Source organism: Asparagus officinalis, chromosome 7, assembly GCF_001876935.1.
Source record: "Asparagus officinalis chromosome 7, Aspof.V1, whole genome shotgun sequence".
NCBI classification, from domain to species: domain Eukaryota; kingdom Viridiplantae; phylum Streptophyta; class Magnoliopsida; order Asparagales; family Asparagaceae; genus Asparagus; species Asparagus officinalis.
In genome coordinates, this window is record NC_033800.1 from 63,105,946 (window position 1) to 63,121,988 (window position 16,043).

General features: G+C 37.6%; 1 protein-coding gene across 3 annotated transcripts; it reads right to left on the reverse strand.

The window, feature by feature from the left end:
- Positions 1,565-15,548, reverse strand: LOC109850662 (ubiquitin carboxyl-terminal hydrolase 2-like). Of its 3 annotated transcripts, none has more exons than XM_020420719.1 (8): positions 15,272-15,548; positions 15,120-15,169; positions 14,874-14,889; positions 10,555-10,595; positions 4,483-4,529; positions 2,829-2,875; positions 2,645-2,747; positions 1,565-2,558 (listed from the first exon to the last, which is right to left on the reverse strand). In XM_020420719.1, the coding sequence occupies exons 4-8, from the start codon at positions 10,583-10,585 to the stop codon at positions 1,827-1,829; spliced, it is 960 nt and encodes a 319-aa protein (XP_020276308.1). In that variant the 5' UTR covers positions 10,586-10,595; positions 14,874-14,889; positions 15,120-15,169; positions 15,272-15,548; the 3' UTR covers positions 1,565-1,826. The 3 variants fall into 3 exon arrangements, with proteins under 3 accessions (XP_020276308.1, XP_020276306.1, XP_020276305.1); XM_020420717.1 differs by having other exon boundaries at positions 10,555-10,636; XM_020420716.1 differs by having other exon boundaries at positions 10,555-10,636; positions 14,840-14,889.

The window sequence follows — 16,043 nt, forward strand, 5'->3', positions numbered from 1 at the left end:
GAAAAATTTAGAGGGAAAGAAGTAGATTTTACAGGGATCTCTAAAGATATTTTCTTCTGAATTCCGCTGCCTACCCTCACAAGATCCAAATGAAAATATTTTCCTCCTAATTCCGCTGCCTACCCTCGTGTGAGAAGGCGGAACAAGCCTTGTTCCGCATTCTCACGGGTAATAGTAAACCCTTCTATTGACGGGTTAAATGGATTGTTGGGCTCACGAGCAGGTTTGTTAACCCTTGGCATTTTTTTCTATTTGGCAGGCTAATAGAGGGTTAAACCCCCTTAACCCCTTATTTAGCCTCTTGCTAAACTCAGTCTTAAAGATCATATCCTTAACAAGGACACTAAAATAGAGTTTGTGCAAAATGATCAACTAGCTGATCTTATCACAAAATCATGTCCTGTTTGATATAGGAATTAGGTACTCCATCATTGGAGGTCTAGTTAGTTAAGTTTCTTTCTTTCTTTCTTTTATTTTTTGTTTTCTTTTTTATTTAAAATAAAAACAAAATAAAAATTCCTTTTTCTTACATTTTCTATTTTTTAAACAAAAATAAAAATTTCTCTTTCTTTCCCTTTGGTTTCTTAAAAATTTGAAAAATAAAAATTTGAAAAGGAAAAATCATATATACTGTCTTTCTTTGTGTCTACATATTTTTTACTTGAACTTTTGCTTAATATTACTATACGGTGCATGAGATTGTATTTTCTCGACAAGCCCAAATTTTTTTTCTCATCTATATATTATGTATCACATAATGACTTGTTGATTGACATGCTTTTGTGATTTCACTTCATCTTCTTCATAATCACATGGGCTATATCCCACAATTTCGGTGTTTTTCTTTATTTTGACTGAATGTAAATTTAGTATATGTGTATCATAATTTTTACTTTTAATGTATAATAATCCAGATTTTTTCAATTTTGACCAAATGGCAATTAAATGCGCAAGATCATATTTCATTACTTTCATGGGTTACAACCCACAATTTTTTGTTTTTTGTTCATTTTTGTCGGATGTAAACTATGAACGTGCGCATCAAAAATTTGTGATTTTCATGGGGCCATGTCGCACAATTTTGTCAATTTTCGTTCACTTTAACCAATTGACAATTAACTACATGTAGTTCAATTTCACGATTTTCGTAGGTTATAACCCATAATTTTTCCTATTTTTATTCGCTTTGACCGAATGTAAATTAAGCATGTGTGCATCAAAATTCACATTCAATGAACTGTAACCCATAACTTTTGTCAATTTTCGTTCATTTTGATCAAATAACAATTAAGTATGTGAATTTTATCATTCTAATGAACTACGTAACTCACAATTTTTGTTACTTCGTTCGTTTCAACCAATATAAGTTAATTATTCTATATCAAAAATTATAATTTACATAGGCTCTGATCCATTATTTTTTTTCATTTTCGTTCAGTTTGTCAAATAGGTACAATGTACGCATAGTTAAAATTTTATAATATTCATGAGCTACATCGAATAATTTTACTATTTTCGTTCCCTACTAACGAATGTAAATCAAGTACAGCAGGTCTATTCCCTATAATAGAGCAACCAACGACAAAACCAGTGTAGTGTACACGTTATCTTTTAAGCAGCGTCCATACCATACAATCATTAAGAGTACCCAAAGCGCTTCAACCTAAGCAAAGATCTAACCTAAACCTTCTCCGCAGTGGGAAGAGAGCACTAAAATAAAACCCACAAAAATTATAATCCACAATACCATAAATTAATACATACCATAGCAGCAGTACACTTCTTAAAATTATCCAGACACCATCATCATATAACGAAGGCACACTTCACCTTGGGCTACATGTCTTCTGTTTGGCCTTCTCAATCAAAGGTTTCAACTGCTTCTTCTCTGCAAGAATCTTCAGAAAGTTAAATAGGAACGGTATGTAATTGTGCTTCCTTCTGATATTTTCGGTTTTCCACTTCTTGAATTTTTCCTCCTCCATCAGTATTTTCTCCGTCACATTTTCAATCTCAGATCTCACCTCCGCCAATGCTTGCATATCACTCTGTTGCTGCATCAGCACATCTCTCTTCCTCTGCAGCTCCTTGAGCTCAGCAGTGTAAATCTCTTTCCTGTTCTTTATAACCGCCATGAGGTTGAACCTAATCTCATTCTGAGAGTAACGTTCTATGCGCTCCTGAATCACCGGCTGCACCATTCTCAGCCAATCCAAATCTCCTTGCCCACCAGGACATTGGCCGAGGCTAATGGGTCCCTCCTTCAGCCCATCCAGCTCATAAAGCACCCCATCTACAGGTATGTAGCTTATAAAGTGATAGACATCATCATCCTTGCCCGCAGCTTTCTGCTCGTCCGGGACAAAGGGTTCAGGCCTCGCAAAGCTGTTGTGAGCTGTCCGAATCGCTTCACTATTATTGATAGCTAAACCTTTGAGTTCTGGTGGAAAGTTCTTTGTGAATTCTTTTAGCATCGACAATTCTGGGCCAATATCAACCTCTGGGCAGTTCATTAGAATGGCGAGAATAGCTTGGGTCGCACAAGCATTGTTAATAACCTGCAGAGTATAAAAATCAATCAGAATAAGAGTGTATTAATCATACAAGGAAAATATGTACAGATGCCAAGGAATTTGCATCTAACCTGACTGGCAAAGAAAAGATTCGGATTTGGATCGTTGATCACAACACGATCATCCTTTTCTCCAGGTCGCCACTTGAATAGGAATATCAACCCATATACTGGCCTGTTTGTGCATGCAGGACTTGGATTACCTCAAAATGTAATTAAAAAAAGAACACAACATTGCTGGAGGGCAAATACTAACCGCAAACTGTTTAGGGAATCCAGATCCAGCGAATACAATTCCTCTACCTGAATGACAAAATATAATAGTGCATCAAATCCACATGAAATACAATTCAAATTAATAGAGAAATAGCTAATGATGAATATTCTGAGATCCATTGCAGACTCAAAATTCCTATCACCACGCGACAATGCTAGAAACCTAACATTTTTAGGAAAGTTAAAAAATTTTAAAAAAACACCTTGTTAGAGGACTTTTGAGGATCTGGCATACTGATAAATAGCCCACAGACAAAATAACCATAATGCTTCATAAACACATTCAAGCAAGTAGAACTGTGTGCATATATAGAAACGTGAACAAAGAAAAAAGATATAGCAATGTCATAAACAGAAGTTGAAAGGGAAATAAGAACCCAACACACGCCAACAAATCATTGAACGAATTTACTACAATGAAGGTCATGAAAAACTCATCAGGAGAATCTACTAGAAAAGCATGAGAAATAAGCTTCTACTCTTACCCTCCATCTTTGAAAAAGTTGCAATGCTTCTCATAATAGAAAAGGTCAAGGTAGTCTGTCATGTCTTCATGCGTTGCACTTCATTAGGTGTTAGATGACATCTAATCCTGAGGATCTTTCAGTAACTATTAAATTATATATAAGACCCTCCACACAAATTGAAGGTTAATTGCAGATGGAGCCCTCATAGTGTCATTGTTTTGAATTTATTACTCCTCTTATTTTATTATTGCGGATAGACCTCCTGAGTGATTTTTTTTTCTTTTTAGTCTTCAACCCTCAGAAAAAGAGAATTATTTACAAATAGAAGTCAACCCACAATTAGCCCTAAAATTAAAACAAAAAGAACTACAACACTAACGCTTGTTTGGACAGTAGGGGTGGAAATTCATATGAGCTAGTTTTGGGTGAGAACCCTTTGGATTGAACATGTAACCTTTTGTGGATAATCCTAATAATTTCTGTCCAAAATGCTTGAAAGGATAGGATCTTTATGATATTGAACCTGTATCCTTTGTGGATAATGCTTATAATTTCTACCCAAAATGCTTGATTGGATACTAAAGGATAGGATCTTTATGATATCGAACATGTATCCTTTGTGGATAACCCTTATAATTTCCATCCAAAACTAACGTTCATTACACTATTTGATCAGACACAATAAATGACTAATTAATAATGTTATTAAATAATTTCATTACATGAACTCATAAACATTAGAAATTAAATTACAAGCCTTTATCCCAAATTTTCAATAAGCTACATGCATCTTTTTTCTTACATCTAATCTGCTCAAGGGAAAATATATGGGGAAAACATCCATCACCACAAAAGCATACCAAGAAGAAAGTTTTTTGGCTACATGCAAGACGAATAGTATGATTAACCAAATAATACATAGACAGAAACCTGTAAGCAAGCATAAATATATAGCAAACCAGCACCTTTTTCTGAATGAAATGGGAACTGTCAATGGAACTATAATTGAAAATGCATTGTACTGCCATACTGATGTCTGCCCCTAAAAATTGTGAGTCCAATTTTGACAAGACATAACCCAGACAAAAAAAAGGATGCATAAAGGAAGTGGCAAGAAGATGTTTAATATGTAACTAAAAAGATTGAAGGAGAGAAGAGTGAACTTGCCTGGACACCTTTTACTTGCATCTGTTGTATAAGCTCAGTAAAAACCCCTGGAATGTTAACCAGATAAATCATTCACCAGATACTCTATAGTGCTGATGACAGCTAACTAATAACATAAGTACAGAAAGAACAAACAAAGAGATGGCAAAATTCTTCTACATCCTTTTATTTATATAACAGGAAAACATATCTAATGAGGTTATACTTATATGTTCAATGAACACCGCTTTCCGTGCACTACATCAATGTTCTGGAAGTGTTCCCCTGCTAATGGATCCTCAGTGCTTGAGGACCCCTTCTTTAAGACCAAAAGAAAAGTGGGAAAAAACGTAGGCAGAGCATTGGCTAAGCCGCTAAGGCTTACAGTGTTTCTGAAAACACCGAGGTACATGATCATCCATAACTTCTACCCACATCCACATGTATAAAAAAATAACTTTCAGTGGTGATATCTAGCCATGGTTTGCATGTAGCAAAATTTGTAGAGTTAATTCAATTCACTGTACTTGCTTTTCAAAACCAATTAGAGGAAAATATATTAAATAGAGAGGAAAACTTGAAAACAGATGAAAATGGAGAATATGAAGAAAACGATTACACACCATAAACTCGTAAAACAAGCAGTCGTAGAGAGAGAAGGGAGTGCTAAGAGGAATCACATCCTTGGATTGAGGGACAGAAGCCGATGAGATTTTAGCTTAGAATTCAGGTCTAATCTCTTGTGATGTTATTTAACAGGCATCAGTTACATTGGCATTATTTAGAATGGCTAAATTACCAAATTCGTATTTTTAGTTGACCCCTCTTAACAATAGGGTATTTTTAGAAGTTTCGATGCCAATTAGACTTTTTTTCACCGGCGACAAGAACTACAGTGTGAATTGTAATTTTTTGTTGGGAAAATTTCTTCCACCCCCTGGACCTCTCATAATTATTGTATCTATACCCTCGTCCTTCAACCTCCCCCGTGTCAAATTTATTCCACCCTCTCCTCCTTCACCCTCTCTTTCTCTCGGTCACTTCCATGAACAAAAAGAGAGAAAGATGAAGGCACCATGGATCGGTTGTCAAGGTCTTGAGCTGGGCTAGCTGACGACCCACTACTTGGAGAGCAAGCAAAGAGACGATCGTCGAATGGTCTACATGACATTGACAGCTGACTAGTGGTGGAGGGTGTAAACGGTAGCTCTGATCGACCAATAAAAAAGGTGTGTAGACACATGATCAGATCAAAGAGGTTGGTTTTTGAATGAAAAGGGGGATGACAAAGGGAGAGGAAGTAGCTAGCGAGTCTTGGATAATGATCTGGTCTTTGAGAGTCGTTTGAAAAGCCATCATCATAGTCAGGCTCAGTGGCCCTGGCGGATATGCTAGCTAAAGCGGGTCAAACAAGAGTGAAGGAACTACATGCATCTGATCAAGAAAGCAGACAGGATTTCGACTCGGATGAGCTTCTGCTCCTAGAAAGCTCTTCCTTTTGACGGCCCAACCCAAATGGGTAGGTAATGAGAACCAGGATGTCAGATTCAGATAGCTTCCTTTTTTTATTATAAAAGTGGCTCAGAAAGAATTGTGGGGAAAGGGGAAAGACCATGAGTCAAAACAGTCATGTTCATGGAAGGAGCTGTACTACGACTACAACTACTGGGCTAAATCTCTGACTTGCTTTAAAAAATGCAAACCGTCTACTGAACTATCGATTACCTTCGTTGGGCTACTCGACTATGGCTGGCCAACTACCGTTGAGAGCTCTGACTCAATCACTCGAGACCTACAGGCTTCAAGCTTTCTTAGAGGTCTCTTCTCTGAACACAAAAACCTACGATTGAATATATAACATGCCTCATATCCAAAGAGGAAGAATGACAACGTTTGGTTGCATACAGAGCCTTCGAATCTCAAATGTATCTTTTTGATCGGAAAAAGACAAGAAGACCAACGGAAAACCCGCGTGTTCGAGATCGATATCATGACCTCTTTCTTCTTTTAAAACTCTTGTTTGTTAAGGACCTCTGACACGGGCTCATAACGAGATTACTGGGATTCAAACACCACTGGTCAACTCTACCATTTTCAATGAGATACCTATCCACCTAAGCAATCTTCAATGGAGGTAGAATCTCACCTCATAAACCTAGCGGAAAAAAAAAGAATCAGCATGAATGCTGACCAGGTGCCAAGATTACAATATGGTAACCTGGAACAGTCATAGCAAGGGCGGAGCAGGACCAAAACCAAAGAAAGCAGACCATCAAAACAAGATGACTGAGGTGCAGAGGCAAATCCATCCTATCAAAGGCGAAGAATAAGACCATACCACATGAAAAAACCATGTGAAACATTTGACTGATCACTGGGAGGAGACAACGAACGACCACTCCACAGACTCATTACATGCCTAAGAGATGGGCTCAAGTCACACACTTCCAAAATAAAAGCATTCAAGAGCCCTAGTGAGTGCTAGGATACATATATGTAGTCAAGCTCAACGAACAAGTTCCACACGTCATCAACCTCACCTTCTTTCTATCTCGTTCCCTGAGGGTAGTCATCCTAGTTGGTTTTTCGGATTTGAAAGGTCATCTCGTGCCTCTACTCGTGCTTGATGTTTCCAGTCCAAATGCATTCCAAACTGAAATAACTCTCTAGCTGCGTGTGAACGCTATCAAGTAACGACTCCATCTTTTTTTTTTGACCCAACAATAGGTGCATGAATCGGATGGGTTATTCTTCGGGTTTTCATAGATAGGAGGTCGTTGGAGCCCCCCAGTCTGTGAGAGGAGTTGTTCTCCCTTCCACTTCTGGATAAAGTCATCCCCTCCCTCGCGTTCAACCTCCCCCACCTACACATAACCCTAATCCAAACAAGAGGTTAATCATCTTGAGTTTTTCCGAGCGCTTCGATGCTTGTAAAGTGTAAAGGTGTGCCTTTTGATAGGATTAGATTACGGGGAGTGCAATTTTGAGAGGGCGGTAACATAAATTTAAATTGGGTGAGGTTGGAGGAAGTGATGTAGGACGCTTAACAGAAAACTTAATGGAGGATTCAGATATTCACGAGCTAAATACAGATTTATACTTCTGCAAAGAAACAATCATATCTTTCAATCCGGAAGACGGATTCTGACATATTATACATGTAAATCGCCTATTTCGATGAGACGGAGTCATCCAGATTGTCAGATTTTTACAATCTCATCAGTTATACCCAGATTTGGCTAAAATCCGAAAATAATCAGCTTTTAATTTATTTTTAGTAATAAAGTTGGATTCTTTTAGATTAGAAAATAAATTTCATTTTAGAGTCAAATTAGATTAGGAAACAAAATCAATTTTGATTCATGATTTGTTTCCTCTCTTATTGGGAGTCTTTTTAAGATAGAATTTGATACTTTTTATTTTTTTGTAATTCTAATCTTACGAGGAATCTTATTTGATACTTTCTATTTTTATAATTCTATTCTTACTAGGAGTCTTATTTGTTTTTCTATTTAAAAAGAGTCATGTAACTCCAAAAGAGAATAACTTTTCATCAATAAAATTTCTCTTTTTTCAATATTTTCTTCGTGGATTCGAAGATCATTCTTTGTGGATTCAGAGAACACCCTTGGTGGATTCCGAATTTATCACTTCCGCGTTGCGTCAGAAATGTGTAGATTAAATAGCTTCGAGAGATTAGAGGGTGGAAGAGAATTTCCCAACAAAAAATTACAGTATGTGCTCGAATTTTCACAGCCAACAAGAAAAAGGGTGTTATTGATGCTGGAGCTTTTCAAAATATCCTAGTAGCAAGAGGGGTCAACTTAAAATACCAATCTGCTAATTTAGCCTATTTAAAATTTAGATAGTGGATCAAGTTTAAGGGGAAGAAGTGTTAGTTTGTGTAATCAAGCAAGTGGTATGCGAATGTAAATGGAAGTCTATGATGACCAGGGGCATTTGGTAGCGTGCAACTGAATTGCAATGTAATTGTTATTTGCATGCAACTTAGTGCCTATTTAAAATTTCAATAGCGAATCAAGTTTAAGAGGAAAAAGTGTTAGTCTGTGTAATCAAGCAAGTGGTATGCGGATGTAAATGGAAGTCTATGATGACTAGGGGCATTTGGTAGCGTGCAACTGACTTGCAATAACTGATAATAGATGCATTAAATTCATGGAAAGTTGCAAAAAGAACAATCATAGATTCATAATCAACTATGCATAAATAGAGTAAATAGTAAATATTAAGAAAAACCAACATAAGTCAATGTGACACATAACATCCCAAATTCAGAAGCCTAGTGCTCAAAATATCAGCAAAAGAGAAAGCATGGAGTCTTAAATACCGAACTAATGCCAAGCACACAGACAGATTTCTTTTTTTGTTAAGTGGTGGTGGAGGAAGCTTTGATGAAGGTCAAAGGAGGTGGAGAAGGTGTTCGCAGTTGGAGTAGAGGAGTTCAGAGGTGGTCAGAGAACATGGAAAAAACAGCGAGGAAATAATGACTAAGACGTACTATTCAGTTTGCATAAGCAGCTCACGCTCCTAAGGCCTAAGCAAGCGGCATAGGTGCTATCTATTTAGGCCTAGCCAGGCACCTAGACTAGGCGCCTGCCTAGCTCGCTTTTTAAATCATTGCTCTGGACAAGACAAACGTGGCCTAGCCCGCCTAGCTCGCTTTCTAAAACATTGCTAGGGACCGGATAAAAGTGGCCAAGTTACATGCAACTGCAAAAGCAAAGTTGCAAAAGCAATCCTTCAGTTGCAGGCTACCAAATGGCCCTTTAATGTGATAGTCGCACCACAGATGTAAACAGCCAGTTACTTTTAGGCCAGTCAATTCAAAGGAATGAGGTCCAAAATTATATTGATCTACAACATTTAAAATGACATACTTAAAATATGGATTATCCCTTTCCATGTTTATGAGTCAAGTGGTAAGAAGGAAGAGTAAAGAATATGACAACTCAATGCTTTTAGCTGCCAGCTTTTTAACACTTGATCCACAGGCAAGAAAATCAGTCAAGTCAATTTTGGATTTTAACCACTCCAAAATGAACCTACAACTTGAATGAGTTGGCTTTCAATTTGGATGAGATACATTTCCTGCCTATTCTCTCAAGGAAACCACAATAAACCCAAAATGCTTTAGATTAAGATCAACAAAAAGGATTTCAATTACTAGAGTAGGCCTTGGCTATGAATGGAAAATAAATAGCTTCCAAATCCTTCTTGATGAAGCCAACTCTAACACCACATACAATATTGTGTATCTGTGACTGTGAATGTATAATGATTTGAATTTGGAAGATACTAGGAGCATGTATGAGCACATTCTCTGCTGATCTCTGAGTACATATATGAGAAACCATATTTATTGTTCAACACATGGCATATGTAGATACAGCAACCTCTGCTGAATAACTGAATTCTGTATCTGACATATGATGATGAAGAGTATATTAGATTTTTAACTTGACGCTTCAAAGGGCAAGTACAAATAGAGCGTGAAACTGGTTGCCAATATGCTAATTCAAAGAGCAAGTGCAAATAGAGCGTGAAACTGGTTGCCAATATGCTAATATGCTCTAGTTTCCAGATATATGTGGCTGCATATAGAATGTTATAATAGTGTCAAGCTCCACATGTGATGTGTGTTGATATTATGTACTGTGGGGCTGTTTGGTTGAACAAAAAAATCGGGAAACTCTTGGAAAGAAATACATTTGTCTGGTTTCCCACTTTTCCAGCCCATTTCTGAGCTTTGAGCTAGGAAATGGATTTTTAGGTTTTAAAAAAAGATCGCTCCTTTTGGGACGCGTTTTTTTTTTTTCTTTTTCTTTTTCTGAACCAAACAAGAGAAACAGAAAATAATGGAAAACACTCTTCTCTAGATGAGCGCATCCAGACCTTTGCAATAAATTTCCTACCTTTTTGTTGAACCAAACAGCCCCAAAACAGAAAAAGAAAGGAGCATAGGGTACAACAACATTAAAGAGAGAAGTTATATGTGACAATTACTTAAAATTGTAAACATATGCAATGGGGAATCATCATAGGTATCAAAAAGACTTGATAGACAAAACTCACCAGGGTCAGACTCAATAGTGCACCAAGACATGTCGGATTATCTGGTAAGGATAGAATTCAATAGCTTAAAATGTTGTACCTCCTGCAAAATAAACAAGTCTATTTATAAAGATTAAATATGAAAAGCACTTTGCAACTGTTTGAAAAATTCACAACTGAACTGTGAAGTCTACAGATCGTAACATGAGATGAGATAAACATAATTAGTATGAAGATACAAATCAGTTAATACAGGTTTCATAATATGTCAGTTTAACTTGAATGCAACATTGTATGTTAAGTCAACCATGCAAAAATGGCAAAACCACTTACTCCATCTGATGGTTGCCAAAATAACAAACAGGAACAAAGACTTCCCACATTAAATGCAATTATAGAACTGCTGAAGGTCATGATCTCAGGTTCATCTATTTAGTAGCAAGATCCTATTAAAACATAAATGACAAATAGTTCAAAGATTCATCACAGCATCAACAAAACTCAACAAAACTGCTTGAACATTGTCCAAAAATATGGCATGACCCCTGAATAAAAGTTGATCTCTAAAACAAATGTTAATCCAGAACTCGGTGTCGAGCCATTTTGGTCAATCTTTGATGCCAATAAAATGTCATCTGATATATTAAAAAAAGCCAAAATGCCCCTTGACTTGATACGAGTGGAGCTTTTGAGAGAAAAAAGAGAATAATCTCTTCATTATATAAAAATAAAGTATTCTAAACGATGTGAGACTAAAGAAAGGAATACAATCATGCCTAACTATAATATCTAATACTCTCCGTCAAACTCATGGTGGGTAGAGGACCGAGAGTTTGAATAAAATGAGTCAAATTTGCATAGATGGTTGTTGGCAGGGATCAGCGAGAGGTGGTTGAATTGAGCACATTGGTTGCTAGAATTGTAGGCACTAAGTCATAGTGCTGTCCGGTGTGGGCTTGGACAAAGGCAGTGAGGTTGCAGTGCAGTCCAGTTAGTGATTGGATAGAGGTGGTGAGGTCATAGTGTTGTCCAGTGAGGGCTTGAACAGAGACAGTGAGATCGTTGGTGCTCTGTAGTGAGGGCTTGGACAGAGGCAACGAGGGGCTTGGACAAAGGCAGTGAGATCGTTGGTGCTCTGTAGTGAGGGCCTGGACAGAGGCAACGAGGGGCTTGGAGGTCGCAGTGCTGACTAGTTAGTGATCGGACATAGGCGGTGAGATCATGGTGTTGTCTAGTGAGGGCTTGGACAGAGGAGGTGAGATCATCGGTGCTCTCCAGTGAAGGCTTGGATAGAGGCAGCAAGGTCATAGCTGCCTAGTGATAGTATGGGCAAAGGGAACGAGGTCGTAGCTGTACAGTGATGGCGTGGACAAAGGCTGCAAGGTTGTGTTTGTCAGGTGATAACATCTACAAAAGAGGGTTGGTCGGGGAAAGCATGGTCGGGAAGGTGCTGGTCAGCGTGTTGGCTGAGGAACCAGGCAGGAAATGCTTGGTCGAAGGTGCTACCAGAAGAAGAGGAGCTGGCTGGAGGGTGCTTGGCCAGAGGCGCAACAATGTGGTTGAGGTTGCAATGAGATGTCTCTAAGGCATTCTATCTAACGCCTTGTGTGCAGCTTATTAATGGGCATTGAGCGGCCATTAAAGATGAGAACGATTACAGTGGATGCAAGAGGATAGTGGAGCGAGGTCACTAGGGCAAAAGTGACGCTGAAAGGTAGGAGGTAGGGTTTTAGCCAGTGGGCAATGATGGGGTTGTAGCGACAGCGTGTTGTGGGTGGCTAGTCCTATGAGACATATCGTTGAACGATTGGTTAGCGATGGGGATTGCTAGCACCGGCAACGATGCTCCTGTAGGCGCTACAATGAGCGGTCAGCACTGCGATGGGCATGGCGGCACTGCAGTGAGCACTGTGATGGGCGGCGACTAGGCTATGTCGCTGATAGCGATTGTGTTGAGCACGGACTGAGCGTCGGCAGCAGGCTGCAACTGCAACTGCAAGCCAGCTAGATAGGGTTTGCTAGTGAAGTTGCATGCAAGGTGAAAAATGAACAACGAGATATTCAAAGCGGAGTGACTACGAGGATTAGGCTACGCGAGGATAGAGATGTTGAGCAAGGTGATGTTGGCGGTATGAAAGCGGTGAGGTTGCAGTCCTGGTTGTGGTTGGGACGAAGTGAGGTGCTGATGGAGATGATTATGTGAGTAATTGCAGGTAGGGGATGAGCATGTAGTCACCGCTTGGAATTTCATTGCGGCATTCTGCTAAACACCTTGCAGGCAATATTACCTTTGGGTGGAGGTGATATTGATGTAATTGATGGCGAGCTTCATTGATTGCAAATGGTGTGGCAAAGGTTGCAACAACAATAGTAGTAATGGAGTTGCAGATGTGACCGACCCTGGGTAGTGAGATCTCAGATCTAGGATGGCCGCGAATGGTCGTAAAGGTAGGTAGGAGATTGTGGAACCAGGGGTTTTGAAGTGTAGTGGCAAGCATGATTGCAATGGAGCTAAGTTATCGACAGTGAGGATTAGCTTTGAGGCGACAAAGCTTGGGAGAGTAACAAGCATTATGGAAAAAATAGAGGTCTCTCCAGGATTGAGATGATGGCACTCATACCATGATAAGTATAGAGATATTGAGAGACTAGATTATTCTCTTTATGATATAAAGGTACTTATATACAAGAGTAGGTGTAGATAATCAAGTTAGCTCTCTCCACCAATTTATCTGTCAGGAGCCAAGGTCTTTTTCATGATAATATGTCGCAATGGCAATTGTTGATGAGGAGAAGTATCTCACAGACATCACAAGTTAACAAAACCTATCTCATGGATCTTCTCAAGAATTATCATGTTCTCAATAGCTCAGATTCTCCAACTTGGTCTCTTACCTCTAATGGAGTTTTCAATGTTAAATCTTTTTACAGTTTTCTAAGCTGGAGAGGAGTGATCAACCCTATATATAAACTTATCTGGAATCCGTTGGCTCCTTCCAAAGTTCGTATCTTTGTTTGGCTCCTTACTAATAACAGACTTCATACAAAAGATATTCTCCAATCAAAAGGGTGGAATGGGGACATTACTTGTTCCTTTTGTGGAATGGAATCTGAGACAAGGGAACATCTCTTTTTCTCATGTTTGATTACTAAGCGAATATGGCAACATTTCATGAATTACAGCTTACCTTTCATTTGTCCAAATTCTTTGGATGAGCTTTTCATAATTTTAGAGAATCAAAAGCATCTTTATGGACTTTTGTGGCGAAGCTTTTTATTATCTGTTTGTTGGAGTTTATGTACAGCAAGAAATAAGTATATCTTTGATCATACAAACTTCTCTATCAAGGATATTATAAACTCAGCTATATATTGTCTATATGAATGGACAGGCTTCGGAAGTGGATCTTCAGCACAAAAGTTATTAGCTAAGTTGGCGGAAGAACCAATTACAAGAAGAACTTGATGCCTTGCAAGAAAAGGGAATGATTTTATTTTGTTTTTGGTATATAAACATAGCATGTAGCTAATTCTTTTGTTGTATTAGGTCATAGAAAATTTAGTTTCTCGTTACAATATATATGGCTGGCTTTGGTTCTTTCTTATATCTATGTCAACGGCAAGACCTTCTCTTCACCTTCATGGATGTTTGAAAGAAGAAAGTCATATATAACGTGTCTTGAGAAACTACTTGTTCTATTTTCCAATCTTGGATACATTTCGTATCCTCTTTTCTGTAATTATTATTTTGCTTTAATTTAATGACAGAGTATATCCCTTGTTTTCTTTCAAAAAAAATGATCTTTGTAAAATCCCTTGAAATCAAGTCAACAAATAGCTTTTTAAACAATGCCACAACTTTCCAACTTAAATATCTTCAAATAATATTTTCATGAAAATCGTACATTGCACTTTCAAAAGTTGTATATTGTCTCAGTTATTTCATTCATGTCAAAATCTTTGATAGAAATGTTTACTTAAATTTCTGATATGTAGTTCTCTGCAAATTATCAAATAGACAGTAATGTTGCAAATACTAGAAATTGAAATAGAAGAAATAATAATCATCTCATGAGCTCTTGGTTTAGGATTATATAGTGTGAAAGTATTTATTGGAATATTAAGTACAAATTACCATCTAATCTGATTTTGCTAATAGAATCTCATACGTATAGTTGCCTCACAAAGATACTGAACATATAGGAAAAATAAACAAAACTATAATCAAACTAAAATAAATAATTACTCATAAATAACAAAAACTCAATATTTCACATGAGACAGATAATAGGCTAAAAGATCAGACCTTTATGAAAAAACTCTGACGTTGCACGACCTACCTTCTGTCTTCGAGAGCTATCACATGAAAGATGAAAAATGATAAAAGTGAGAGCATTAAAGAATGTAATTATCAATCTTTAAAGGTTAAATCTATATATATGCAATAAAGGCTAAAAATTTTAGTATCTTTCCAGTTTAGGAAAAATAAACAAAACTATAATCAAATAAAAATAAATCTTTACTCATAAATAACAAACAAACTAAAAATTCCACATGAGACAGGTAGTAGGCTAAAAAGATCAGACCTTGGTGACAAAATTCTGACGCTGCACGACCAAAGTTCTGTCTTCGAGATCTATCGCATGAAAGATGAAAGATGATAAAAGTGACAGCATTAAAGAATGAAATTATCAATCTTTACAGGTTAAATCAACAAATCTTTAAAAAAAATCTTTACCTAAAACCGTGAACGACGACGACCTTTGAAGGCGGAGTCGACGACGAGATTCGAGGGAGGAGTCGACGACGAGCTTCGAAGGCGAAGTCGACGACGAGCTTCGAAGGCGAAGTCGACGACGAGCTACGAAGAACGACGAGCTTAAGGTGAGTTGTGAACGACAAGTATATGGAGAAGCATGAAAACCCAAGCCCTAATCTTCAATTGGAGTCGGTTTTGGGGAGGAGAGGGAAAGAAAGAGGAGAGGGACTCGATCGCTCAGATCTGACGGAGGCGGGGGGGCAGATGAAAATGAGCCCCACTCTTTGATATTTATAGGTATATAATGGGTATCATTTGTAAAACAAAATTTACATAATAAACATTTGGAATAAGTTTAAGAAAAAAAAAATCATGACCCCACAGTCTGATAGAGATTCATCATCTTAATTTCCAATAGAAAAAATTCATCTTAATTTCTAAAGGGAAAAATAAAAAATCCAAACAAGCCCTGCATTTTGTGTGCCGAGATATTTTAGTTTCTAAGTCATGTTTTTTGATTAATGTAGCTAAATTAACCCAGCTACTAGATTCTAGCTATAACTAATTCGCACTGTTCTAATATCACATTTTTATAAAAATAAAGGGTGCTTATATTCTTATCAAATTGTTTATCAGGCTTGCTCTTCATTAATCTAATCTTTTGTTTTTTTTTCCAATCGCATCAAAACTTAAGAATGCGGAGGGATGGAATTAGGTGAAAGCGTTTGTTGTTATTTTTAACTACTAATGT